Source organism: Xenopus laevis, chromosome 3L, assembly GCF_017654675.1.
Source record: "Xenopus laevis strain J_2021 chromosome 3L, Xenopus_laevis_v10.1, whole genome shotgun sequence".
NCBI classification, from domain to species: Eukaryota; Metazoa; Chordata; class Amphibia; order Anura; family Pipidae; genus Xenopus; species Xenopus laevis.
The window spans coordinates 155,439,533-155,465,854 of record NC_054375.1 but is presented as its reverse complement, the minus strand read 5'-3'; the positions used below and the strand labels follow the sequence as shown (position 1 = coordinate 155,465,854).

Here is a 26,322-nt window from a genome sequence, read left to right as displayed (position 1 = left end):
AAGAGTGATTGAAGTTTATCAGAGCACAAGTCACATGACTGGGGGCAGCTGGGAAATTGACAAAATGTCTAGCCCCATGTCAGATTTCAAAATTAAATATAAAAAAATCTGTTTGCTCTTTTCAGAAATGGATTTCAGTGCAGAAGTCTGCTGGAGCAGCACTATTAACTGATGTGTTTTTGAAAAAAACATTTTTTCCCATGACAGTATCCCTTTAAGGACAAGTGCAATGCACAAAGGTACCTGTGTAAACAGACCAGCAATCGCACTTTTATTATGGGAACAGCTGCGGCCCTGGGCTTAAAAAACCTGGGGAATTGTGCACATTTGTGTGCGTTGCACTTGGGATAGTAAGTGTTAATATGCAAGGCTGAGATCCTCTCCCTGTTTCTCCTGACAGATTCAAGGGAAAGTGGCCCGGATCTTTGTGACTATGCATCGCTCCGTGGCTGAATTCTCCCACAGGATGAAGCTGGAAGTGAGGAGGCACAACTACATCACTCCCACCAGTTACCTCGAGGTGGTATCTAGATACAAGAGGTGAGAGATTTAAAGGAACAGTTCAGTTTGCAAAAAAAAAACTGGGTAAACAGATGTATGTGTAAAATAAAAAATGTTTCTTAAATAGTTACTTAGCCACAAATGTAATGTATAAAGGCTGGAGTGAGTGGATGTGTAACATAATAGCCAGAACTCTACTTCCTGCTTTGCAGCTCTCTTGCTTTCCACTGATTGGTTACCAGGCAGTAACCAATCAGAGACTTGAGGGGAGGCCACATGGGACATAACTGTTGCTTTTGAATCTGAGCTGAATGCTGAGGATCAATTACAAACTCACTGAACAGTTATGTCCCATGTGGCCCCCCTTATAGTCACTGACTAACTCAGAGTTAGAGAGCTGAAAAGCAGGAAGTAGTGTTCTGGCTATTATGTTACACATCCACTCACTCCAGCCTTTATACATTACATTTTTGCCTAACTAACTATATTAGATACATTTTTTATTTTCCAAAGCCTGTCTATTTACCCATCTTTTATTTTTACACTGAACTGTTCCTTTAGGTGTATACGGATTAAAGAGACACTTAGAGAAAGTACAGTAGGAGGGTATAGCTTATTCTATACACAATGTAGTAGGTGGGAGGTGCCATATTGTTTCCTTTAGCCAGTACAATGAGCAGTTGGGCAGGAGACCTGGATAACGGGATGGGGATTTTTCCCGCAGTCTTCTGGCCGAGAAGCGCAAGGAACTGGGGGACAAGGCCACAAAGCTCCGCAATGGGCTCTTTAAGATTGACGAGACCCGGGAGAAAGTGGAGAAGATGTCGGAGCAGCTGGCGGTGGCCAGGAGTAAGGTGGCCGAGTTCCAGAAGCAGTGTGAGGAGTATCTGGTCATCATTGTCCAGCAGCGACGTGAGGCCGACGAGCAGCAGAAGGTGAGTGTGTGAGTGTGAGTGAGAGTGAGTGTGGTTACACAATGGCTGGTATAATATATGTTACTGGGGGTATATTGACATGGTCGTACCAAGTGGCACACGCATGTACTGTGTATAGACCCAAAGCTTCTGATCCCGTGTCACCTTGTTCTTCTCTCAGACGGTGGCTGCTCACAGCGAGAAGATTGCGGCAGAAGAAATAAAGTGCAAGACTCTTGCTGACAATGCACAGAAGGATCTGGAGGAGGCACTGCCGGCCTTAGAGGAGGCCATGAGGGTAAGAGCCCCTAAATCCCCTTTCCCCTTATTATTCACTAAGACAGAACCTCATCTCTCCCCCCTGGGTCTTATCTGCTCCACCCAAGCATGATAAACCTGTAATTGCTTATTACATGGAGACAGAACCTCAACTCTCCATCCTGGGTCTTATCTGCCCCACCCAAGCATGATAATCTGTAACTGCTTATAACATGGAGACAGAACCTCATCTCTCCATCCTGGGTCTTATTTGCCCCATCCAAGCATGATAAATCTGTAACTGCTTATTACATGGAGACAGAACCTCGTCTCTCCATCCTAGGTCTTATCTGCCCCACCCAAGCATGATAAATCTGTAACTGCTTATTACATGGAGACAGAACCTCATCTCTCCATCCTGGGTCTAATCTGCCCCACCCAAGCATGATACATCTGTAACTGCTTATTATTAAATGGAGACAGAACCTCATCTTTTCATCCTGGATCTAATCTGCCCCACTCATGCATGATAAATCTGTAACAGAACCTCATCTCTCCATCATGGGTCTTATCTGCTCCACCCAAGCATGATAAATCTGTAACTGCTTATTACATGGCGACAGAACCTCATCTCTCCACCCTGGGTCTTATCTGCTCCACCCGAACATGATAAATCTGTAACTGCTTATTACATGGAGACAGAACCTTGTCTCTCTGTCCTGGGTCTTATCTGCCCCACCCAAGCATGATAAATCTGTAGCTGTTTTTTGCTCCATGGCAGGCGCTGGAGTCACTGAACAAGAAGGACATGACGGAGATCAAGTCATACGGACGTCCCCCAGCGTTGGTTGAGACAGTCATGCAGGCGGTCATGATCCTTAGAGGCAATGAACCAACCTGGGCTGAAGCCAAGAGACAGTTGGGTAAGAGAATGGGGGTGTATGAAGCATGTATATGTACCTATGTTATATGTATGTGAGTTAGTGGAGAGGGCTCACTCTTGGCGCATTTCCTTTCTCCTCCATCTTGTTTGTCTTGTTCCTGCCACCCCAGGGGAGTCCAACTTTATTAAGCAGCTCATCCACTTTGACAAGGACAACATCTCTGACCGAGTCCTGAAGAAGATTGGGCAGTACTGCATTTTGCCCGACTTCCAGCCGGACATCATCGGAAAGGTGTCTCTGGCCGCTCGCTCCCTTTGTATGTGGGTGCGGGCCATGGAGGTGAGAATCACATGACACGTGTGTGTGATACATGTTTGTGATATATATGTGTGTGATATACATGTGTGTGTGTGATATACATGTGTGTGTGTGATATACATGTGTGTGATATACAGGGTATGGCTGGGAGGGGAATGTATTTTATGAGGAGTGTCTGTGCAGGGGCATTGCCTGTAGACCCCCACTCACCAAGTCCCCATGTCCCAGGTGTATGGTCGGCTGTTCCGAGTGGTGGAACCCAAACGTGCCCGGATGAATGCGGCAATGAATCAGCTGGCAGAGAAACAGGCATCACTGGCAGAAGCACAGAACAAACTGAGAGAGGTAGGGTTGCCTTGTTCAGCGTAAAGGAATTCTGTTACGATTTTTAAGGTGTTGTCTATATTCTAAATGACACTGTTTACACTGCAAATAATTCCCTCTACAATATAAAATCTCATTCCTGAACCAGCAAGTGTATTTAGTTGTAATATTGGTGTGTAGGTGCTTTCTGGCAGGCTGCTGTTTTTCCTTCTCAATGTAACTGAATGTGTCTCAGTGGGACCTGGATTTTACTATTGAGTGTTGTTCTTAGATCTACCAGGCAGCTGTTATCTTGTGTTAGGGAGCTGTTATCTGGTTATCTTCCCATTGTTCTTTTGTTTGGCTGCTGGGGGGGGAGGGAGGGGGGCTGATATCACTCCAACTTGCAGTACAGCAGTAAAGAGTGATTGAAGTTTATCAGAGCACAAGTCACATGACCAGGGGCACCTGGGAAATTGACAAAATGTCTAGCCCCATGTCAGATTTCAAAATTGAATATAAAAAAAATCAGTTTGCTCTTTTGAGAAATGGATTTCAGTGCAGAATTCTGCTGGAGTAGCACTATTAACTGATTCATTTTGAAGAAACAACATGTTTTCCCATTGTCCGTAAAACCAAATGTACCGTCCCTCGAGCCGCCAGGACTATTCCGCTTAGTGGCGCTATTTCTGGGAGAGCTTTGACCCCCGTCTCTGAGCCTCACATACCCGTTTGTTTTTAGTCTGGATTTGGTGAAATTCAACTGGTTGTCCCAGTGCCAAACGGTGCCTCCCTGTAGCCACTGGCTATGCACAATTATCTTCACTTGCCACATATAATTTGCCTTTATACTGACCCGTATCACAGGTAGCCGAGCGCCTGGAGCAGCTGAAGACTCAGTATGATGAGAAGTTGGCACAGAAAGAAGCGCTGCGAGCTGAGGCCGAACTCATGGAACTGAAACTTCAAAGGGCGGGAACCTTAGTGACTGGATTGGCCGGGGAGAAAACCCGATGGGAAGAGACTGTAAAGGTCAGGAGTCTACACCCCTACAATGTCCACATCTTGCTTGTCACCCTATTCTGTGCCCACCTCTTGCTTGTCACCCTATTCTGTGCCCACATCTTGCTTGTCACCCTATTCTGTGCCCACCTCTTGCTTGTCACCCTATTCTGTGCCCACCTCTTGCTTGTCACCCTATTCTGTGCCCGCATCTTGCTTGTCACCCTATTCTGTGCCCACATCTTGCTTGTCACCCTATTCTGTGCCCACCTCTTGCTTGTCACCCTATTCTGTGCCCACACCTTGCTTGTCACCCTATTCTGTGCCCACATCTTGCTTGTCACCCTATTCTGTGCCCGCATCTTGCTTGTCACCCTATTCTGTGCCCACCTCTTGCTTGTCACCCTATTCTGTGCCCACATCTTGCTTGTCACCCTATTCTGTGCCCACTTCTTTCTTGTCACCCTAATTTTTTGCCCACATCTTGCTTGTCACCCTATTCTGTGCCCACATCTTGCTTGTCACCCTATTCTGTGCCCACATCTTGCTTGTCACCCTATTCTGTGCCCACATCTTGTCTGGTCTTTGCTAAGACTACAATGTATTTTGTTGTCACTCTCTGTCTCATGTGTATTTGTCTCATTGAAGGGCCTGGATGAGGATCTCGGGTTGCTGGTGGGTGACTGTCTCTTGGCCTCTGCGTATCTCTCTTACATGGGGCCGTTCCTCTCCAGTTACCGGGAGAGTATCCTTTGCATCTGGATGAAAGAGGTAACACATCACCCAGTTTCTTTCATCTCTGTCAATCAATTGCCCCAAAATGTCTGTTGCACAAAACCGTTTCCCTCGTGTTCCTGCGCAGGTGCGAGAGACGCTGGTCCCGTGCTCCACTCACTTCTCCCTCAGCAGCTTCTTGTCCAGCCCAACGATGGTGCGTGAGTGGAACTTGCAGGGCCTCCCGTCCGACAGCTTCTCCAGCGACAATGGAGTCATTGTCACCCGAGGGAACAGGTAACTCCCACAATCCTCTGGGATCTTCCCCGTCATCATTTCCTCTGCTAGACGTGTGCCTGGGAATAAGCAGCCTTTCCCTGGTGTGTAGGGGTGATGGGAGGGGTGGAAGGTATTAATGCTGGATAATGCTGGGCTTTCTGTGCATAGGACTGGGCTGTTCTACTCTGACTAGTAGGTTCATGTTACACCTGGTGTTTCCAATAACAACTAGTTCTCTTTTATGTGCTGTAGGTGGCCTCTAATGGTAGATCCACAAGGACAAGCCACCAAATGGATCAAAAGCATGGAGTCTTCAAAGGCAAGGCCTCAACCTTAAACATACTCAGTAATCCCTCTGTCTCAATCACATAGCCCCGCCCTCTGTCTCAATCATTCCCTCCTTCACATAGCCACACCTTCTGTCTCAGTCACATAGCCCCTCCCTCTGTCTCAATCATTTCCTCCTTCTACCTCAATCACATAGCCCCTCCCTTTGCCTCATCACATAGACCTACCCTCTGGCTCAGTCACATAGCCCCTCCTTCTGTCTCAATCATTTCCTCCTTCTACCTCAATCACATAGCCCCACCCTCTGCCTCAGTCACATAGCCCCTCCCTCTGTCTCATTACATAGCCCCTCCCTCTTCCTCAGTAACAATGATCCTCCTCTGTCCCTTATAACTCCCAAATATTTATTTCCGACAGGGTCTAAAAGTGATTGACCTCCAAATGTCAGATTTCATGCGGACTCTGGAGCAAGCCGTGCAGTTTGGCTTTCCCGTGCTCCTACAGAATGTCCAGGAAGAGCTGGACCCCTCATTGGATCCCATCCTAAATAAGTCTGTTACTAGAGTGGGTGAGTTTCAGGGAGCCATGCTGTGCAGAGAGGAGCCCTAGTATTTATAAGGGAATGTTTTCATATTGGGAGAAATGGAAGCAGTCAATGGGGGAGTGGTAGGGATTATAAGGGGCTATATGGAAATATCAGAGGAATTATTATATAGGTGAGATTGTAAAATAACTTAGGCACGTATGTCACATCCTATCTAACTCAGCTAATGCCCTGCCTGACATGATCTGTTCATCATTCTGATTCCACTTTCTATTCTCCAAACAATACATAATAAAGTGGCTTTCTGTCAGACTTACTGGCCAATAATTGCCACATTAATACTGTTCATCCCTTTATGAATTATTGCATGACATCATCTTTCATTGGAGCCAATAACAAGAGGAGCACGGACAAGAGAGACAGGGTGATTGTGCCCCGTGTCTCTTATATATCAATGGCATCTGTTCATGTCTCACGCAGGGGGAAAGCTGCAGATCCGACTCGGTGATAAAGACATTGTGTATAACCCCGAATTCCGATTCTACATCACAACCAAACTGTCCAACCCACATTACACTCCCGAGATCAGTTCCCAGACGACAATTGTCAACTTCGCTGTGAAAGAGCAGGTAACCAGATATGTCCACTCACAGGCTTTGTACCCCACATGGGGCTCACTAACAGCCAATCATCATTCAGGGAGGGCAGTGCTCCCTTTCCTTTGTATACAGAGAGAGGGAAGGATGAGGTGTCTGTCCCCTGTATATACAGAGAGAGGGAAGGATGAGATGTGTGTCCCCTGTATATACAGAGAGAGGGAAGGATGAGATGTCTGTCCCCTGTATATACAGAGAGAGGGAAGGATGAGATGTCTGTCCCCTGTATATACAGAGAGAGGGAAGGATGAGATGTCTGTCCCCTGTATATACAGAGAGAGGGAAGGATGAGCCGTCTGTCCCCTGTATATACAGAGAGAGGGAAGGATGAGATGTCTGTCCCCTGTATATACAGAGAGAGGGAAGGATGAGATGTCTGTCCCCTGTATATACAGAGAGAGGGAAGGATGAGATGTCTGTCCTTGTATATACAGAGAGAGGGAAGGATGAGAATGTCTGTCCCCTGTATATACAGAGAGAGGGAAGGATGAGGTGTCTGTCCTGTATATACAGAGAGAGGGAAGGATGAGATGTGTGTCCCTGTATATACAGAGAGAGGGAAGGATGAGATGTCTGTCCCCTGTATATACAGAGAGAGGGAAGGATGAGATGTCTGTCCCCTGTATATACAGAGAGAGGGAAGGATGAGATGTCTGTCCCCTGTATATACAGAGAGAGGGAAGGATGAGCCGTCTGTCCCCTGTATATACAGAGAGAGGGAAGGATGAGATGTCTGTCCCCTGTATATACAGAGAGAGGGAAGGATGAGCTGTCTGTCCCCTGTATATACAGAGAGAGAGAAGGATGAGATGTCTGTCCCCTGTATATACAGAGAGAGGGAAGGATGAGATGTCTGTCCCCTGTATATACAGAGAGAGGGAAGGATGAGCCGTCTGTCCCCTGTATATACAGAGAGAGGGAAGGATGAGATGTCTGTCCCCTGTATATACAGAGAGAGGGAAGGATGAGATGTCTGTCCCCTGTATATACAGAGAGAGGGAAGGATGAGATGTCTGTCCCCTGTATATACAGAGAGAGGGAAGGATGAAGATGTCTGTCCCCTGTATATACAGAGAGAGGGAAGGATGAGATGTCTGTCCCTGTATATACAGAGAGAGGGAAGGATGAGATGTCTGTCCCCTGTAATATACAGAGAGAGGGAAGGATGAGATGTCTGTCCCCTGTATATACAGAGAGAGGGAAGGATGAGATGTCTGTCCCCTGTATATACAGAGAGAGGGAAGGATGAGATGTCTGTCCCTGTATATACAGAGAGAGGGAAGGATGAGATGTCTGTCCCCTGTATATACAGAGAGAGGGAAGGATGAGATGTCTGTCCCTGTATATACAGAGAGAGGGAAGGATGAGATGTCTGTCCCCTGTATATACAGAGAGAGGGAAGGATGAGGTGTCTGTCCCTGTATATACAGAGAGAGGGAAGGATGAGGTGTCTGTCCCCTGTATATACAGAGAGAGGGAAGGATGAGGTGTCTGTCCCCTGTATATACAGAGAGAGGGAAGGATGAGACGTCTGTCCCCTGTATATACAGAGAGAGGGAAGGATGAGGTGATAAAGACATTGTGTATAACCCCGAATTCCGATTCTACATCACAACCAAACTGTCCAACCCACATTACACTCCCGAGATCAGTTCCCAGACGACAATTGTCAACTTCGCTGTGAAAGAGCAGGTAACCAGATATGTCCACTCACAGGCTTTGTACCCCACATGGGGCTCACTAACAGCCAATCATCATTCAGGGAGGGCAGTGCTCCCTTTCCTTTGTATACAGAGAGAGGGAAGGATGAGGTGTCTGTCCCCTGTATATACAGAGAGAGGGAAGGATGAGATGTCTGTCCCCTGTATATACAGAGAGAGGGAAGGATGAGCTGTCTGTCCCCTGTATATACAGAGAGAGGGAAGGATGAGATGTCTGTCCCCTGTATATACAGAGAGAGGGAAGGATGAGGTGTCTGTCCCTGTATATACAGAGAGAGGGAAGGATGAGGTGTCTGTCCCCTGTATATACAAAAGAGAGGGAAGGATGAGGTGTCTGTCCCCTGTATATACAGAGAGAGGGAAGGATGAGGTGTCTGTCCCCTGTATATACAGAGAGAGGGAAGGATGAGATGTCTGTCCCCTGTATATACAGAGAGAGGGAAGGAGAGGTGTCTGTCCCCTGTATATACAGAGAGAGGGAGGAGGATGAGTTCTGTGCCCTGTATATACAGAGTGAGGGAAGGATGAGATCTGTCCCTGTATATACAGAAGGGAAGGATGAGATGTCTGTCCCCTGTATATACAGAGAGGGAAGGATGAGATGTCTGTCCCTGTATATACAGAGAGGGAAGGATGAGATGTCTGTCCCCTGTATATACAGAGAGAGGGAAGGATGAGAATGTCTTGTCCCCTGTATAATACAGAGAGAGGGAAGGATGAGATGTCTGTCCCTGTATATACAGAGAGAGGGAAGGATGAGATGTCTGTCCCTGTATATACAGAGAGGGAAGGATGAGATGTCTGTCCCCTGTATATACAGAGAGAGGGAAGGATGAGCCGTCTGTCCCTGTATATACAGAGAGAGGGAAGGATGAGATGTCTGTCCCCTGTATATACAGAGAGAGGGAAGGATGAGGTGTCTGTCCCTGTATATACAGAGAGAGGGAAGGATGAGGTGTCTGTCCCCTGTATATACAGAGAGAGGGAAGGATGAGGTGTCTGTCCCTGTATATACAGAGAGAGGGAAGGATGAGATGTCTGTCCCTGTATATACAGAGAGAGGGAAGGATGAGATGTCTGTCCCCTGTATATACAGAGAGAGGGAAGGATGAGATGTCTGTCCCCTGTATATACAGAGAGAGGGAAGGATGAGATGTCTGTCCCCTGTATATACAGAGAGAGGGAAGGATGAGGTGTCTGTCCCCTGTATATACAGAGAGGGAAGGATGAGATGTCTGTCCCCTGTATATACAGAGAGAGGGAAGGATGAGATGTCTGTCCCCTGTAATATCAGAGAGAGGGAAGGATGAGGTGTCTGTCCCCTGTATATACAGAGAGAGGGAAGGATGAGATGTCTGTCCCTGTATATACAGAGAGGGAAGGATGAGATGTCTGTCCCCTGTATATACAGAGAGAGGGAAGGATGAGATGTCTGTCTCCTGTATATACAGAGAGAGGGAAGGATGAGATGTCTGTCCCCTGTATATACAGAGAGAGGGAAGGATGAGATGTCTGTCCCCTGTATATACAGAGAGAGGGAAGGATGAGATGTCTGTCCCTGTATATACAGAGAGAGGGAAGGATGAGGTGTCTGTCCCTGTATATACAGAGAGGGAAGGATGAGATGTCTGTCCCTGTATATACAGAGAGAGGGAAGGATGAGATGTCTGTCCCCTGTATATACAGAGAGAGGGAAGGATGAGGTGTCTGTCCCCTGTAATATACAGAGAGAGGGAAGGATGAAGATGTCTGTCCCTGTATATACAGAGAGAGGGGAAGGATGAGGTGTCTGTCCCCTGTTATATACAGAGAGAGGGAAGGATGAGGTGTCTGTCCCCTGTATATACAGAGAGAGGGAAGGATGAGGTGTCTGTCCCCTGTATATACAGAGAGAGGGAAGGATGAGATGTCTGTCCCTGTATATACAGAGAGAGGGAAGGATGAGGTGTCTGTCCCTGTATATACAGAGAGAGGGAAGGATGAGGTGTCTGTCCCCTGTATATACAGAGAGGGAAGGATGAGATGTCTGTCCCTGTATATACAGAGAGAGGGAAGGATGAGGTGTCTGTCCCCTGTATATACAGAGAGAGGGAAGGATGAGATGTTGTCCCTGTATATACAGAGAGGGAAGGGTGGAGATGTCTGTCCCCTGTATATACAGAGAGAGGGAAGGATGAGATGTCTGTCCCTGTATATACAGAGAGAGGGAAGGATGAGATGTCTGTCCTGTATATACAGAGAGAGGGAAGGATGAGATGTCTGTCCCCTGTATATACAGAGAGAGGGAAGGATGAGATGTCTGTCCCCTGTATATACAGAGAGAGGGAAGGATGAGATGTCTGTCCCCTGTATATACAGAGAGAGGGAAGGATGAGATGTCTGTCCCCTGTATATACAGAGAGAGGGAAAGGATGAGATGTCTGTCCCCTGTATATACAGAGAGAGGGAAGGATGAGATGTCTGTCCCCTGTATATACAGAGAGAGGGAAGGATGAGATGTCTGTCCCCTGTATATACAGAGGAGGGAAGGATGAGATGTCTGTCCCCTGTATATACAGAGAGAGGGAAGGATGAGATGTCTTGTCCCCTGTATATACAGAGAGAGGGAAGGATGAGGTGTCTGTCCCCTGTATATACAGAGAGAGGGAAGGATGAGATGTCTGTCCCCTGTATATACAGAGAGAGGGAAGGATGAGGTGTCTGTCCCCCTGTATATACAGAGAGAGGGAAGGATGAGCCGTCTGTCCCCTGTATATACAGAGAGAGGGAAAGGATGAGATGTCTGTCCCCTGTATATACAGAGAGAGGGAAGGATGAGGTGTCTGTCCCGTATATACAGAGAGAGGGGAAGGATGAGGTGTCTGTCCCCTGTATATACAGAGAGAGGGAAGGATGAGATGTCTGTCCCCTGTATATACAGAGAGAGGGAAGGATGAGATGTCTGTCCCCTGTATATACAGAGAGAGGGAAGGATGAGATGTCTGTCCCCTGTATATAGCAGAGAGAGGGAAGGATGAGATGTCTGTCCCCTGTATATACAGAGAGAGGGAAGGATGAGACGTCTGTCCCCTGTATATACAGAGAGAGGGAAGGATGAGACGTCTGTCCCCTGTATATACAGAGAGAGGGAAGGATGAGGTGTCTGTCCCCTGTATATACAGAGAGAGGAAAGGATGAGATGTCTGTCCCTGTATATACAGGAGAGAGGGAAGGATGAGATGTCTGTCCCCTGTATATACAGAGAGAGGGAAGGATGAGATGTCTGTCCCCTGTATATACAGAGAGAGGGAAGGATGAGCCGTCTGTCCCCTGTATATACAGAGAGAGGGAAGGCCGAGCTATCTTTCCATACACATCTATGACACAGACTTATTGTATCCCCTGCAGGGACTGGAGGCTCAGTTATTGGGCAGTGTTGTTAGGAAGGAGCGTCCTGAGCTGGAGGAGCAGAAACAGTCTCTGGTACTGAATATTGCAGCAGGAAAACGTAAACTGCAGGAGCTGGAGGATGAGATATTGAGGTGAGTGCACCTGGCAGTGTGTATATGAGGTAAGTGTGTCTCTAGGCAAGTAGGAGAGATGACACCCTGTACAGACTTACTGCAAGGAACTGAACCTGGGTTTGTAATATTAGCCTTTTAGTAGATGTACAGTCACAATGGGAGTTATTCATGCAGGGGAGGAGCATCTATATAGGGGCACCATAAACCTATATACACACATGAGCACTATAAATAGGATGTGCTATTGTTAAACATGTGTTCTGCCTATTCTCTTAACTAGAGATAAAGATCTCTGTAGAAACAAGCCCCTCCCTTAACCCTTTGTTGTGACTGTTTTGTAGTTGATAACAACACAGTAAATATGCTGTACAGAGGGTCATTATACGGTACTGTCGCCAAGACTCTCTCCTGTCATCAGAAGCAATCATACGTACAAATCGAAAACACATCAATGCCCTTTGCCCTCCACAGGAGCACAAGGCAGGGATGTCTTCTATCACCCTTACTGTTCGCTTTAGACATGGAACCACTTGCAACACTTATACGACAATCACCCAAAATAGGGGGACTCAAGTTGGGTAGGGTCACAGAAAAAATGTCAACGTTTGCAGAGAACACTTCACGCTACCAAGCCAATCCCGAAATAGACCTCAGTACGGCCCTAGACATCATAAATATACACACACTATATACTCAGGATGGACAGACAAATTCAAATACCTGGACTTCAAAATCCCCAAAAAAATCCATAAATTTGTAGAACTAAACCTCTTACCACAGATGCAAACACTAGAACAAAAGGTATGGGCCTGGACCCGTCTACCACTATCTCTGAAGGGTCACATTAACATATTTATAATGGTCATGTTACCTAAATGTACGTATGTGTTAATGACCTGGAGGTGGCCATTGAAAGTACTGTTTCTATTTTTGCAGATGAGACTAAATTGTGCAGAACTATAGGTTCCATGCAGGATGCTGCCACTTTGCACAGTGATTTGTCTAAACTGGAAAACTGGGCAGCAAACTGGAAAATGAGGTTCAATGTTGATAAATGCAGGTTATGCACTTTGGCAAAAATAATATAAATGCAAGTTATACACTAAATGGCAATGTGTTGGGAGTTTCCTTAAATGAGAAGGATCTAGGGGTCTTTGTAGATAACAAGTTGTCTAATTCTGGGCAGTGTCATTCTGTGGCTACTAAAGCAAATAAAGTTCTTGTATAAAAAAGGGCATTAACTCAAGGGATGAAACATAATTGTGTCTCTTTATAGGTCCCTGGTGAGACCTCATCTGGAGTATGGGGGCAGTTTTGGACTCCAGTCCTTAAGAGGGATATAAATGAGCTGGAGAGAGTGCAGAGACTAAGTGCAACTAAACTGGTTAGAGGGAGGGAAGAGTTAAATTATGAGGGGAGACTGACAAGATGCTCTTCTGAGTTAAACATACAATACACTCTCAATTTCCAGACAGGACCATACACACTACACCTTCCCGCATATAAGTGCAGAACTATACACGTGCAAAGAATCTCTAGAACGTCTGTGCCCACCTGCGCTGGCCAACGACACCTTAAACTCTACAATAAATGGTGAATAGATATACCTGAAATAAATAAAGAGCAATGGGAAGAAACAATATCTGACCACATAATGGCAACCAAGGACAAATGAATAATAATAATTATAAATAATGAATAATAATAATTAACTTCTTACACTACACCAAAAGAGTTGGCAGAAATGTCCCCTTCCCAAGAGGAAGTATCACAATCTAATACCTGGGACACAAGTAAAGTTCTATAGAGGGTCCCCGTGCTGCTAAAACGTTAATCTAACCCCCCCCCCCACATCTTCCATTTTTGAAGGTCCAAAAAAATCGGAAGAAATGCACAATTTCTGTTTTTTGTTTTTCCTGTATTTTTCTCTGTTGGATGAATAAAATGAAAGCAATAAAATTGGAAATAACAGATGTAGAGGAATACAAACCAGTATGAGCCGTGTGTGTTTTATACAACTAACAAACCATTTGCTCTCAAAATTCTCTTTATGGCAGAAGGTACCGGTATGTTTGTTGTTTTCCAATCACAATCTTTTGTTAATAAAAAAACAAATGGTCTGATTTGCTCCTCACTGTCCCACCGCCCCCCCATGTGATAATAAATCAGTATAAAAATGTTAGTGTTGTTTTATTGGGTTTTTCTGCACAACATGTTTCGGATCGACTGATCCTTCGTCAGGTGCTTATTTTACAAAGCATTGAACCCACAGCCATTTATACACCAACAAGTGTGTCAGCTCCATCATATGGCCAGACTTATGGGGCAAATTCACTAAGCGACGAATAGGCGCTAGCGAAGGCTCCCCGCACTTCGCCAGGCGTAGTTTCGCCAGGGCTGCTCAAATTCAGTAAAATCCAAAGTTGCGCCCACAGAGGCAAAAGGTAGTGAAGTTTCGCTAGCGTTAATTCAGCAAGCAAAGCGAAGTTACAATAGCGATGCCTAATTTGCATACGGCGCCAAATTAAAGTAAAATGGACGTATATGTAGCAACAAATACATTACACTACACAAGTCTGGGAAAGCTTCATAAAATGAAATAGATGTTATATTGCCTTATACATGAGCCCAGTGTATAGTTTAGGTGCCATATGTTAGGAAATGTAGGGGGGAAGGAGGGTACCCCCAACAAAAATTTACAATCCTTTTCAGCCTATCACCCATAAAAAAGTAAAAGACGCCAGCGTTTTTTGGAACTTTTTTTGAAGCAATCCCTATCTAGTCTATTGCACTTCACCTGGTCTGAGGTGGTGAAGGCAAGTCTGGCGCAAGAGGTGACATTCAGTAAAATGCGCAAGTTAGTGGATTAGCGTAGTTACGTTCCTTCGCGAAACTTTGCCAGGCATAAGGGTGAGAAATAGCGCTAGAGTACGTCTACTTCACTAGCAAATTTACACCTGCACCCGTTAATAAATCGGCGAAGTGGCAAAATTACGTCACGCTGGCAAATTTTAGTAAGTTTGCCCAATAGAATTCCATACAATATGTTTTCATACCAGAGTATTGCCATCTAGTGTCTTGCTCAGGTAACGCACCGCAGATTGTGTTGATACTTTGTATTAATAAATATCGTATAACAATTCAGGAAGTCCAGTCACAAAATTTTTGGCAATATGTAACATTTCAGAGTAAACAGTCGTCTCCTACCCCTTGTAGTGTGTTATCCCTTTCACTTACATTCAATCATACAAAGGATTCACTTATATTCAATCATACAAAGGATTCCTTTCTATACAGGAAAATCGTAAGGTATCATTAAGTCGCCGTGGTTCTAATGCATTCAGCATCTCAATCTATTTTGCTTGACACTACAGTACTAACCGTCTTCTATCACCCGCTCGTGTGGCCATTTTTACCTCTTCCAGCAACTGCCACCTAAGGCTGTCACTGTTGTGCCGAAATTCAAGCAAAATGCTTTCCAACAGGAGTATGAGGGAAATTCACTAAAGGGCTAAGTGACTAATGTTAGTGAAAAGTCGCCAGCGTGACGTCATTTCGGTACTTTGCCGATTTACTAACGGGCGTAAATTCACTAGCGAAGGAGATAGACTGTAGCGCTACTTCGCCCTCTTACAGCAGGCAAATTTTCGCTCTGGCGAATGGACGTAACTACGCAAATTCACTAACTTGCAGATTTTACTGAACGTTACCTCTTGCGCCAGACTTGCCTTCACCACCTCAGACCAGGGGAAGTGCAATAGAGTAGACAGGACTTCCTCGAACATTTTTCTAAGTCCCAAAAAACGCTGGCGACTTTTCAGTTTATCAAGGTGATAGGCTGCAAAAGCGTGTAAATGTTTTAGGGTACCCGGCTTCCCCCCCTACATTTCCTAACATATGGCACCTAAACTATACACTGGGCTCATGTGTAGGGCAATATAACAACTTTATTTTATTTATTAAGGTTCCCTGGGCTTGTGTAATGTAATGTATTTGCTGCAACATATACGTCCATTCAACTTCCCGCCGTATGCAAATTAGCCAACGCTAGCGCAACTTCACTTTGCTTGCCGAATTAATACTAGAAGAACTTCGCCATCGTTTGGCGCCCAGGACGCAACGTCACATTTTAGTGAATTAGCTTTGCCCTGGCGAATTTTCGAATTGTGGCGACGTGAGCGAAGCCGTCGCTGGCGAATTTTCGGAGGTTAGTGAATCAGCCCCTATGTGTCTTACTTTCCTTTGGATTATCGCTTGTGCTCTCCAATGCCGATTCTTACTTTTCGTTTTGTTTGTCCTACATAGATTTTCCCACTAAGGACATTTTTAATTCATAAACATCACATTCGGAGTTACACGTAGTGTCCTGCCTGATAGGACGGATTATATGGGGACCTTTAATAATTGAATTGCAACTGCTACAGTTTAGGCAGGGAAACGTTCCATACTTTGGTTAACCCAAAAACTGCGTAGTTCTCGCGTTTGATGTCTGATCTTACTAACCTATCTGCGAGATATCTTACAGATACCCGAAGTCTACCACAGTATGGAACGTTTTCCTGCCTAAACTGTTTATGGATTAAAATGTCCTTGTGGGAAAATCTATGTAGGACAAACAAAAGGAAAAGGAAGAATGAGGGTTGGATCTCTCCATGTATGGCCACCTTAAAACATATACTCCTGTTGGAAAGCATTTTGCTTGAATTTCGGCACAACAGTGACAGCCTTAGGTGGCAGTTACTGGAAGAGGTAAAAATGGCCACACGAGCGGGTGATAGAAGACGGTTAGTACTGTAGTGTCAAGCAAAATGGATTGAGATGCTGAATGTATGAGAACCATGGCGACTTAATGATACCTTACGATTTTCCTGTATAGAAAGGAATCCTTTGTATGATTAAATATAAGTGAATCCTTTGTATGATTGAATACAAGTGAAAGGGATAACACACTACAAGGGGTAGGAGACGACTAATTACTCTGAAATGTAAAATATCGGCAAAGATTTTGTGACTGGACTTCCTGAATTGTTATACGATATTTATTAATACAAAGTATCGACACAATCTGCGGTGCGCTACCTGAGCGGGACACTAGATGGCGATACTCTGGTATGAAAACATGTCGGATGGAATTCTATACGTCTGGCCAATATGATGGAGCTGACACACTTGTTGGTGTATAAATGGCTGTGGGTTCAATGCTTTGTAAAATAAGCACCTGATAAAGAATCAGTCGATCCGAAACATGTTGTGCAGAAAAAACCAATAAAACAACGCTAACATTATATCTGGTTCTCCAGACTGAATGTTATTTGGATGTAGGAAGTTGGCAGTTGCCATTACTCCATGTAGAGGAAACTTTATATGTGAACAAACTGGGACAAGGTTCCACCTGGAATTTGATGCATTATCTGATCTGTCCCTGCGTCTCACAGGCTCCTCAATGAAGCCACCGGGTCTCTCCTGGACGACGTGCAACTGCTCAACACTCTACAGACGTCTAAAGTGACAGCCACAGAAGTGAGTGAGCAGCTGGAGAGCAGCGAGGAGACCGAGGAGAAGATCGACACAGCCCGAGAGGTGAGACAGAGCGAAGGGGAGATCAACTGTTTTATCTGGAGGCCATAGGTTAGTTGGGGGACTGTTCTAGTCTGTCGCATGCTGTGCAGCAGGATAACGTCGCATTACTTCCTCCTTACACCCCCCATGCTGTGCAGCAGGATAACGTCGCATTGCTTCCTCCTTACACCCCCCATGCTGTGCAGCAGGATAACGTCGCATTACTTCCTCCTTACACCCCCCCATGCTGTGCAGCAGGATAGCGTCGCATTACTTCCTCCTTACACCCCCATGCTGTGCAGCAGGATAATGTCGCATTACTTCCTCCTTACCCCCCCCATGCTGTGCAACAGGATAGCGTCGCATTACTTCCTCCTTACCCCCCCCATGCTGTGCAACAGGATAACATTGCATTACTTCCTCCTTACACCCCCATGCTGTGCAGCAGGATAACGTCACATTACTTTCTCTTTACACCCCCATGCTGTGCTATGAAACACCCCAGTGCCAGCAGCATATACAAGGGCAACATTTGCCCCCCTTTCAGTTACACCCCATATGTACTACAGATGTATCACTCAGGTACCCATCAAATGCATTCCCACCCCACAGTCTTATATCTGTTATTGAACTGTAACTCTCCGCATCTCTGCTCCATGTTGTTGCTGTGTGCCCCCCAGGCATACCGTCCCTGTGCCCAGCGTGCCTCCCTCCTCTTCTTCGTCCTCAACGACCTCGGGCGAATAGATCCCATGTACCAGTTCTCCTTGGATTCCTACACTGATCTCTTCCACCTGAGCATCGACAAGAGCAAACGCAGCTCCAACGCGGAGGAGAGAATCGCCAACCTCAACGACTGGCACACCTATGCCGTATACAGGTGAGTGGGCAGCAACAGGTTAATGGATGTTTTCCTGTTTCACCTGCTCAGCATAATCATGGGCTCACACCAACAGGATTCTGGGTAAAAACATGGCTGACAACACACACAGTAATGCCCATTGCCATGGTACCTGATGCTGTAGGGTTGCTGGGAGTTACGGCTTTCCCAAGCGTTACCATGTTTCTTCCCTTCCCAGATACACGTGCCGCGCTCTCTTTGAGCGCCACAAGCTGCTCTTCAGTTTCCAGATGTGCGCCAAGATCCTGGAGGTGGCAGGGAAGCTCAATATGGACGAATACAACTTCTTCTTGCGTGGGGGGGTGGTGAGTATTGTGTTGGTTCTGCCGCTGCCTGCACTGCACATATACTGCAGTAAATACACACATACATGAGATACACAATTATATGCCCTTAGTCCCTGTCTCTTTGAACCCTGGGCAGGTTCTGGACCGGGAGGAACAGATGGACAACCCCTGCTCTGCGTGGCTCTCTGATACCAACTGGGATAATATCACGGAGCTGGATAAGTTGGCCAACTTCCATGGCATCATGAACTCATTTGAGCAGTACCCACGAGACTGGCACCAGTGGTACACCAGCCCAGAGCCAGAGAATGCCTGCCTGCCGGGTAATCACATGGTCGCTCCTATATGATGATAGACTGCCCCAAAGCCTTGACTAGATTTCCCATAAGTCTTTTCTCCATTTTCAAATGTTCTCCATTTCCTCTTGGGGTTCAGTATGCTGAACCCCACTCTGCAGACCATAAGATATATGAGCATTGGCTGAGACAAGCTCCTCCCCAAAGCAGTGCTAGTTGTGATAGGCTGCCTTTCAGTACAGGTGTTTGCCTCGGCAGGTGAGTGGGAGAACTCGTGCAGTGAGGTGCAGAGGATGTTGATCGTACGATCTCTGCGCCAGGACCGTGTGGCCTTCTGTGTCACCTCCTTCATCATCAACAACCTCGGCTCCAAATTTACTGAACCCCCAGTGCTGGATATGAGGGCGGTGAGTGCAATCGGGTCTCTCTCACTTCTACCCACATAGATGGAAGCATGTCTGTCCCTCACATTCTATATCTAGCTTATCCCTTAGATCCATATGTCACTTCCTGTTCTGTTGGTGCTCCCCAACTTCCCTTTCTTTATGCTCCCCATCTTCCCTTTCCTCTTGCTCCCCATCTTCCCTTTGCTCGTGCTCCCCACTTTCCTTTTCCTCATGCTCCCCAACTTCCCTTTCTTTATGCTCCCCAACTTCCCTTTCCTCGTGCTCCTCAACATCCCTTTCCTCGTGCTCCACCTTCCATTTCCTCCCCTTTCCTCGTGCTCCCCACCTTCCTTTTCCTTGTGCTCCCCACCTTCCCTTTCCTCGTGCTCCCCACCTTTCCTTTCCTCATGTTCCCCACCTTCCCTTTCCTCGTGCTCCCCACCTTCCCTTACCTCTTGCTCCCTAACTTCCCTTTCCTCGTGCTCCCCAATTTCCTTTTCCACGTGCTCCCCACCTTCTCCTCTGTATGTAATTGACCGTCTTTGTCCTGTCTTGGCTTTAGGTGGTGGAGGACTCCCTGCCCCGCTCTCCTCTGGTCTTTGTATTGTCTCCTGGAGTGGATCCTACGGGGGCGCTATTGCAGCTGGCAGAACAATGTGGGATGGCACAGAATTTCCACGCTCTGTCACTTGGGCAAGGTCAGGCCCCCATCGCCACACGCATGATCAAAGAAGGAGTGAAGGATGGTAAGAGGACTTGGTGACACTTGATTGGTGCCCAAGTCATGTTGGGACCATACAATTCCATTGGCAGGCTGCTGTCACTTGTGTATCACCCCCCACCCATATTCTTCCATACTCCCCTCCCAGCAACAATGAGCCATTCCTACACCCCTCTGAGACTTGAATGTGATCTGTCTCTCCAGGACACTGGGTCTTCCTGGCCAATTGCCACCTGTCCCTATCATGGATGCCCCAGCTGGACAAACTGGTAGAGCAGCTGCAGATAGAGGATCCGCACCCAAACTTCAGGCTGTGGCTCAGCTCCAGTCCCCACCCAGATTTCCCCATCTCCATCCTTCAAGCCAGCATCAAGATGACCACAGAGCCACCCAAGGTGAGACCCCGTGTCCCACTGAATGTGTTTATGGGAAATCACATAATGATATACAGGGCACGGTGTTACCCTCACATATGGCATCACGTATGTCTCCTTCATCCCTAGGGCTTACGGGCAAACATGACGCGACTCTACCAGCTGATCACGGAGCAACAGTTCAGCCACTGCACCAAATCCTCCGGCTACCGACGCCTGCTCTTCTCCCTCTGCTTCTTCCATAGTGTTTTACTGGAGAGAAGGAAGTTCCTCCAGCTCGGCTGGAACATTGTCTACGGCTTCAATGACTCAGACTTTGAGGTGAGTCTTCTGCCTTTACTCAGCAGCTTGACATGGACATGGACCTTATATGCTAATGAAAGAAGAACGTTCTACCTACTAGCAGCAATGTATGTGTTCTTTAGGTGTCTGAGAACCTGCTGAGTTTGTACCTGGACGAGTATGAGGAGACACCATGGGACGCTCTTAAATACCTCATTGCTGGTGTCAACTATGGGGGTCATGTGACTGACGACTGGGATAGACGGCTGCTGAGTACCTACATCAATGACTACTTCTGTGAACCAGCACTGAGCAACCAGTTCTACAGGTGATGACTAGGATCTGGCCATACGTGGGTTTGGATAGGCTGATGACTCTTCAGTCTTGAGCAAGTTGTCTGCTGATTGGCCTAAACTTTGGATTCCCCAACTGATTTCGGGTTGGGACTTGGCCACATATTGGTCGGGCTGGGTAGAAAATATCAGTGCCGCCCTCTACCACAGTATCTCCTCATACAAGTTGATCTTACATGTGAAAGTGAGGGATATCTTGTCTTTCCTCTGCAGGCTCTCCTCCTTGGACACATATTATATTCCTCGGGATGGACCTCTGCCCTCATATAAAGAGTTCATCTCCCTGCTCCCCGCTGTCGATCACCCTGAGGCCTTTGGGCAACACCCCAATGCAGACATAGCCAGTCAGATCACAGAGGCTCGCACATTATTTGACACTCTCCTGTCTCTGCAACCTCAGATAACTCCAAGCGCCCAGGGAGGAGGGCAGACTCGGGAGGAGAAGGTATTGAGAGCTGCTTCATTATTCTCTCATGAACCTCCTTTCACCATCCCACACCCCCATTTCTTTCTCTCCGCTCCCCTTTTTCCAGTGTTTCCTCTGGTTCAGGCCCTGTGTTCTCTGACAGGTACTGGAGTTACTGTGTGACGTGCGGGACAAGATTCCACCGGAAATCGATTATGAGGGAACTTGCAAAGTGCTCAGTGGTGACCCCAACCCTCTAAATGTGGTGTTACTGCAAGAAATACAGAGATACAATACTCTGCTCGACACAATCAGGTCTGCACCCCACTAACACTGTCTACCCTCTGCAAGCTGGGCCTGATCCCTCCAAAATCTCTCTCACATGCAGCTCTCATGTTATATGAGATAATGTACCCCCTGCTGTAAATTATAAGGCTATTAGAAGTCACTGAGGGGTTGTTCTGTGACCATATAAAGGCACAAGGCTGCAGGCTGAGTTATACAGGGAACTCTGAGTATCACTCATGTATTATAAGGGATAATGTACCCCCTACTGTAAATGATAAGGATATTAGAAGTCACTGAGGGGTTGTTCTGTGACCATATAAAGGCACAAGGCTGCAGGCTGAGTTATACAGGGAACTCTGAGTATCACTCATGTATTATAAGGGATAATGTACCCCCTACTGTAAATGATAAGGATATTAGAAGTCACTGAGGGGTTGTTCTGTGACCATATAAAGGCACAAGGCTGCAGGCTGAGTTATACAGGGAACTCTGAGTATCACTCATGTATTATAAGGGATAATGTACCCCCTACTGTAAATGATAAGGATATTAGAAGTCACTGAGGGGTTGTTCTGTGACCATATAAAGGCACAAGGCTGCAGGCTGAGTTATACAGGGAACTCTGAGTATCACTCATGTATTATAAGGGATAATGTACCCCCTACTGTAAATGATAAGGATATTAGAAGTCACTGAGCAGTTTAGTGGAAGGGGGTGTTGCAGTCTCCCCTGTTTCTGTGGGAAATTTCATGTGATGAATGAGCTGATGTCTCCTGCAGGTTTTCTCTCAATGATCTGGAGCGGGGGATACAGGGTCAGGTGGTGATGTCGACGGAGCTGGAGGAAATATTCACTTGTATTTATGATGCCCGGGTGCCGCCACTGTGGGAGAAGGTGGGTGTGAATCTGAGGATGAAGAAGATGGAGAACTGGATTTTTATGTCTGAACCCCCATTCCCTTTGTCTGGCAGGCGTACCCCTCCCTGAAACCTTTAGCCGCCTGGACTCGGGATCTGGTTCTCCGTGTGGATCTGTTTTCTCATTGGGCAAAGACGGCTCATCCCCCAGTCCTGTTCTGGCTGTCGGCCTTCACCTTCCCCACCGGATTCCTAACGGCAGTGTTACAGAACGCAGCCAGGCAGAATAATGTAAGGGACCCCCATACCCACAGTACCCATAATGCCGTGCACTACCCACTGACATCTTGTTTATCCCTCAGATCTCCATTGACTCCCTGTCATGGGAATTCATTGTGTCCACTGTGGATGACAACAACCTGGTGTATCCTCCAAAGGTGAGCTCCGCCCAGACACACAGGGATTATGGGTAATACCCAATGGGCCCATTAAAGGGATTCTGTCATGACCACCAGGTCATTTTGCCTGGTGGTCATGTGCTTTCAGAATCTAAATCGCTGACGGGATAGCACTCAGAGCGCTTCGTTTTCCGAAGTCATCTGAAGTTTCCTTGTGAGGCAACTTCGGGCGACATCGGAAAACAAATCGCTCCGAGCGCCATCCCATCGACGATTTAGATTCTAGCTGGCGGGAAGGCTTTTTGGGGGATTAGTCTCCCCGAATTTTAGCATGTGCCCTTACCTTATAGAGTGAAGTTTATCAGAGCACAAGTCACATGACTGTGGGCAGCTGGGAAATTGACAAAATGTCTAGCCCCATGTCAGATTTCAAAATTGAATATAAAAAAATCTGTTTGCTCTTTTGAGAAACGGATTTCAGTGCAGAATTCTGCTGGAGCAGCACTATTAACTGATGTATTTTGACAAAAAAACATGTTTTCCGATGACAGTATCCCTTTAATGGTCAGTCATGTGCTTTGTTGGGTTCCTCAGGACGGTGTGTGGATTCGTGGCCTCTACCTTGAGGGTGCCGGTTGGGATAAGAAGAATTCCTGTCTGATTGAGGCTGAGCCGATGCAATTGGTCTGTCCTCTGCCGACTGTGCACTTCAGACCCACAGAGAGTCGCAAGAAGAGCAGCAAAGGTAGAGAAGTCACATGAATGTTCAGAAATGATGTCTAATGGGGGGTCTCATGATAGGACCTAGAGACAACTCATCTCTCTCTGCTCACAGGTCTCTACTCGTGCCCGTGTTACTATTACCCAGTCCGGGCTGGTTCCTCTGGTCGGGCCTCATTTGTCATCGGGGTGGATCTCCGTTCTGGGGCATCAGCTGCGGAACATTGGATCAAGAGAGGGACAGCTCTGCTGATGAGCCTGGACAGCTAGGGTTAAACCTCATGGTACTTGAACCCGGCACAATAGCAAACCCAATGCTGTGGCACAATGATGCCAACTACCTGGCACAGCAGGGAGATCAGACCTCTCCTTAGAACTATGTACCCGTACCCCTCAATATAGTGTCCCTCTTGCTCAGCACTCCCCTCCCCCGTTCCCCCCCCATGCCTATTCAGTTCTGATGCCCACCAGCTTGGCATCACCCTCCGACCGCTCTCTACCATCTGTGCCTTTGTCATAACTCTACTTTGTCTTATGTAAAGAGCAATATATATTATATTTAATGACATATTCTTGCATCACAGGGTCACTTGTGTTTTTCTGGTGGTTTCACATGAGGAGAAGGGTACAGGTGTGTACAGGTGGGTAGAGGACCATGTTACTTGCCCTTTAATGACCCTGTGCTCCATGGCTGGTGAGTCTGTAGCACTGTAACATAGAATGGGGCTGATGATGTTGCCCATGTTCTGCCAGAGGGGCACCACATGTCTTATACTGGGGGGGGGTGATAGTGAGAATTAGAAGGCTAAAGACACATCTTTGGGAGTTCCTCTGACCCCAGCAACCTGGCAGTGGTTGGAGGACTGGAGGATGAGGAGGGTCTGAAGGTAAGTGAGAGTAGAATTCAGACTAGATGACTTTTAGAGTTTACTGCCCCTTTAAATCAATCTCGTTCTGACCCTCCAAAAACAATCAGGTGTCCCAGAGGAGAACAAGCAAAGATTTCCTTCCCAACACCAAAATGGCCCCTGGATGCATTGCTCCCATGATACATATTATTATATCAGCCCATTCCTGCTAGAGAGACACCCACACCTCATATGGTCCATTATCTGTGTGACCTTGCAGTAAAGCATCTCCTCCAGTGCAAATGGAATAACAAGAGCGTTGTATGTTGAGTTGTCTCCCCAACCTCTGGTATTGATATCTCACCAACATCCAGAGACAGAGCCTCAGCCCCACTGCACATTCCAATAGGGTGTCAGCGCCTATAGATGTGTCCCACCTTCATCATTCTGTGTGGCCTCCATGTTCTTATTGGTCACTTTGCTCCTCTGACCACCTCTAAACCCCTTGATGTCACTTTTCTACTCACAGTGAAGCTCATTCCCTTGTCTCATCTTCTCCCATCATTGCTGTGCTTCTTCCTCACTAATTCTCCAATTCCACTTACTGATCATTCCCTACTTACCTTCCACCTCACACTTCCACCTCATACACCACCTGACCACCTTATAGAAACCTTCATACACTTGAGAAAGGGCAATTACAGCCCGAAACATGTTGTGTATAGCAGCTTAAATAAATATTAATCACAAGCAGTTAATCTGCGTCAGAGTGCTCTCCTCTCTCCTACTGAAAGAAACCTTCATACAGGTGAGTCTCCCTCATTCTCAGCATCCAAGTGCCCCTCACATTAACCTCTCCTGTGCCAGCTCAACCTGTCCATCATCAGCTCTCGACCCTCCCTCCACCACTTGTCCCTCTTTTCACCTACCTTGTATTTACTATCATTTGGTAAAGCTGACAAGGCGGCACCGCAGGAGTTCCATGAACTGGGATTGGGTTCAAGTCATCTCTGCTTGCCGATTGGCTGGACAACTGGAAGTGCGTATGGGTTGGTCTGGAGAGTCGGTAACCCTGTCCTTTCTGTCCGTCTTATTAAAGCTGCCAACTCAACTGTCACCTGCATTTACAACCCCAGCCAGGGCCAAGCTAGGGGTGTGACCAGGTAGAAAGTGGGTGTAACTAGGTACAGGCAGTTGGAGCTGACACTTGCCCAGATATTCATGTGGCATTTGTTTCCTTTCTGACCTTCACTCATTCAGCAATAAAAAGTCCCCCCACCCTCCTTAGGAGAACACAAATAGGGGAGCAGGAATGGGGGGGGGATCAAAGACTCTACTAGGCCCCCTGTGAGAGCAAACCCCCTTCCGTCATGGTGTAAGCGCCGTCTGTCTGTCCCAGGCTGCTCTATGTCCATACCATGATGGACATCTCCCTACAGGATTTATTAGTGGCAGAAAGTGGTCTGTGCCCATGACAGTTGTGCCATGGCCCGTTGCTATGTATGGCCATTGTGTGTGTATGTGAGGCACAAAGTGATTGGATGACACGGTGTAGAGGCAAATACACAGGGTAGAGGCAAATACACATCAGATGGGGGTATGTGAGGCTGCTGGGGGAGGCAGAAAGCTTTAAACGCTTGGCATCTCATAATGTGAATAATATAAGAAAAACAACAACAGCGTCACGGCTCTGCTAATTTGTTTTCTTCCTTCGCTCGGCTGTTTATTTCTCAGCAACCTCCTTGGCAATACTCCGGGCCG

General features: G+C 46.8%; 1 protein-coding gene across 3 annotated transcripts in view; it reads left to right on the top strand.

Annotated features, from left to right (window-relative positions):
* dnah2.L (dynein, axonemal, heavy chain 2 L homeolog) overlaps positions 1–24,291 on the top strand; it is a 113,616-nt gene extending 89,325 nt beyond the window's left edge. For 2 of the 3 annotated variants that reach the window (XM_041587379.1, XM_041587378.1), the window contains exons 60-89: positions 401–540; positions 1,226–1,436; positions 1,597–1,713; positions 2,455–2,596; positions 2,727–2,896; positions 3,104–3,220; positions 4,046–4,210; positions 4,829–4,951; positions 5,043–5,191; positions 5,426–5,492; positions 5,879–6,029; positions 6,486–6,509; positions 8,229–8,353; positions 11,770–11,903; positions 17,321–17,465; positions 18,125–18,324; positions 18,524–18,650; positions 18,769–18,955; positions 19,187–19,335; positions 19,877–20,060; positions 20,240–20,430; positions 20,539–20,730; positions 20,835–21,019; positions 21,258–21,489; positions 21,614–21,765; positions 22,518–22,632; positions 22,710–22,886; positions 22,958–23,032; positions 23,588–23,738; positions 23,829–24,291. In XM_041587379.1, the coding sequence (XP_041443313.1) occupies positions 401–540; positions 1,226–1,436; positions 1,597–1,713; positions 2,455–2,596; positions 2,727–2,896; positions 3,104–3,220; positions 4,046–4,210; positions 4,829–4,951; positions 5,043–5,191; positions 5,426–5,492; positions 5,879–6,029; positions 6,486–6,509; positions 8,229–8,353; positions 11,770–11,903; positions 17,321–17,465; positions 18,125–18,324; positions 18,524–18,650; positions 18,769–18,955; positions 19,187–19,335; positions 19,877–20,060; positions 20,240–20,430; positions 20,539–20,730; positions 20,835–21,019; positions 21,258–21,489; positions 21,614–21,765; positions 22,518–22,632; positions 22,710–22,886; positions 22,958–23,032; positions 23,588–23,738; positions 23,829–23,983 (4,452 nt within the window). In that variant the 3' untranslated portion in view covers positions 23,984–24,291. Of the gene's footprint in view, positions 1–400; positions 541–1,225; positions 1,437–1,596; positions 1,714–2,454; positions 2,597–2,726; positions 2,897–3,103; positions 3,221–4,045; positions 4,211–4,828; positions 4,952–5,042; positions 5,192–5,425; positions 5,493–5,878; positions 6,030–6,485; positions 6,635–8,228; positions 8,354–11,769; positions 11,904–17,320; positions 17,466–18,124; positions 18,325–18,523; positions 18,651–18,768; positions 18,956–19,186; positions 19,336–19,876; positions 20,061–20,239; positions 20,431–20,538; positions 20,731–20,834; positions 21,020–21,257; positions 21,490–21,613; positions 21,766–22,517; positions 22,633–22,709; positions 22,887–22,957; positions 23,033–23,587; positions 23,739–23,828 lie in introns of all 3 variants that reach the window. The other variant, XM_041587380.1, reaches the window with a different exon arrangement.
* Positions 24,292–26,322: the final 2,031 nt, after the last annotated feature.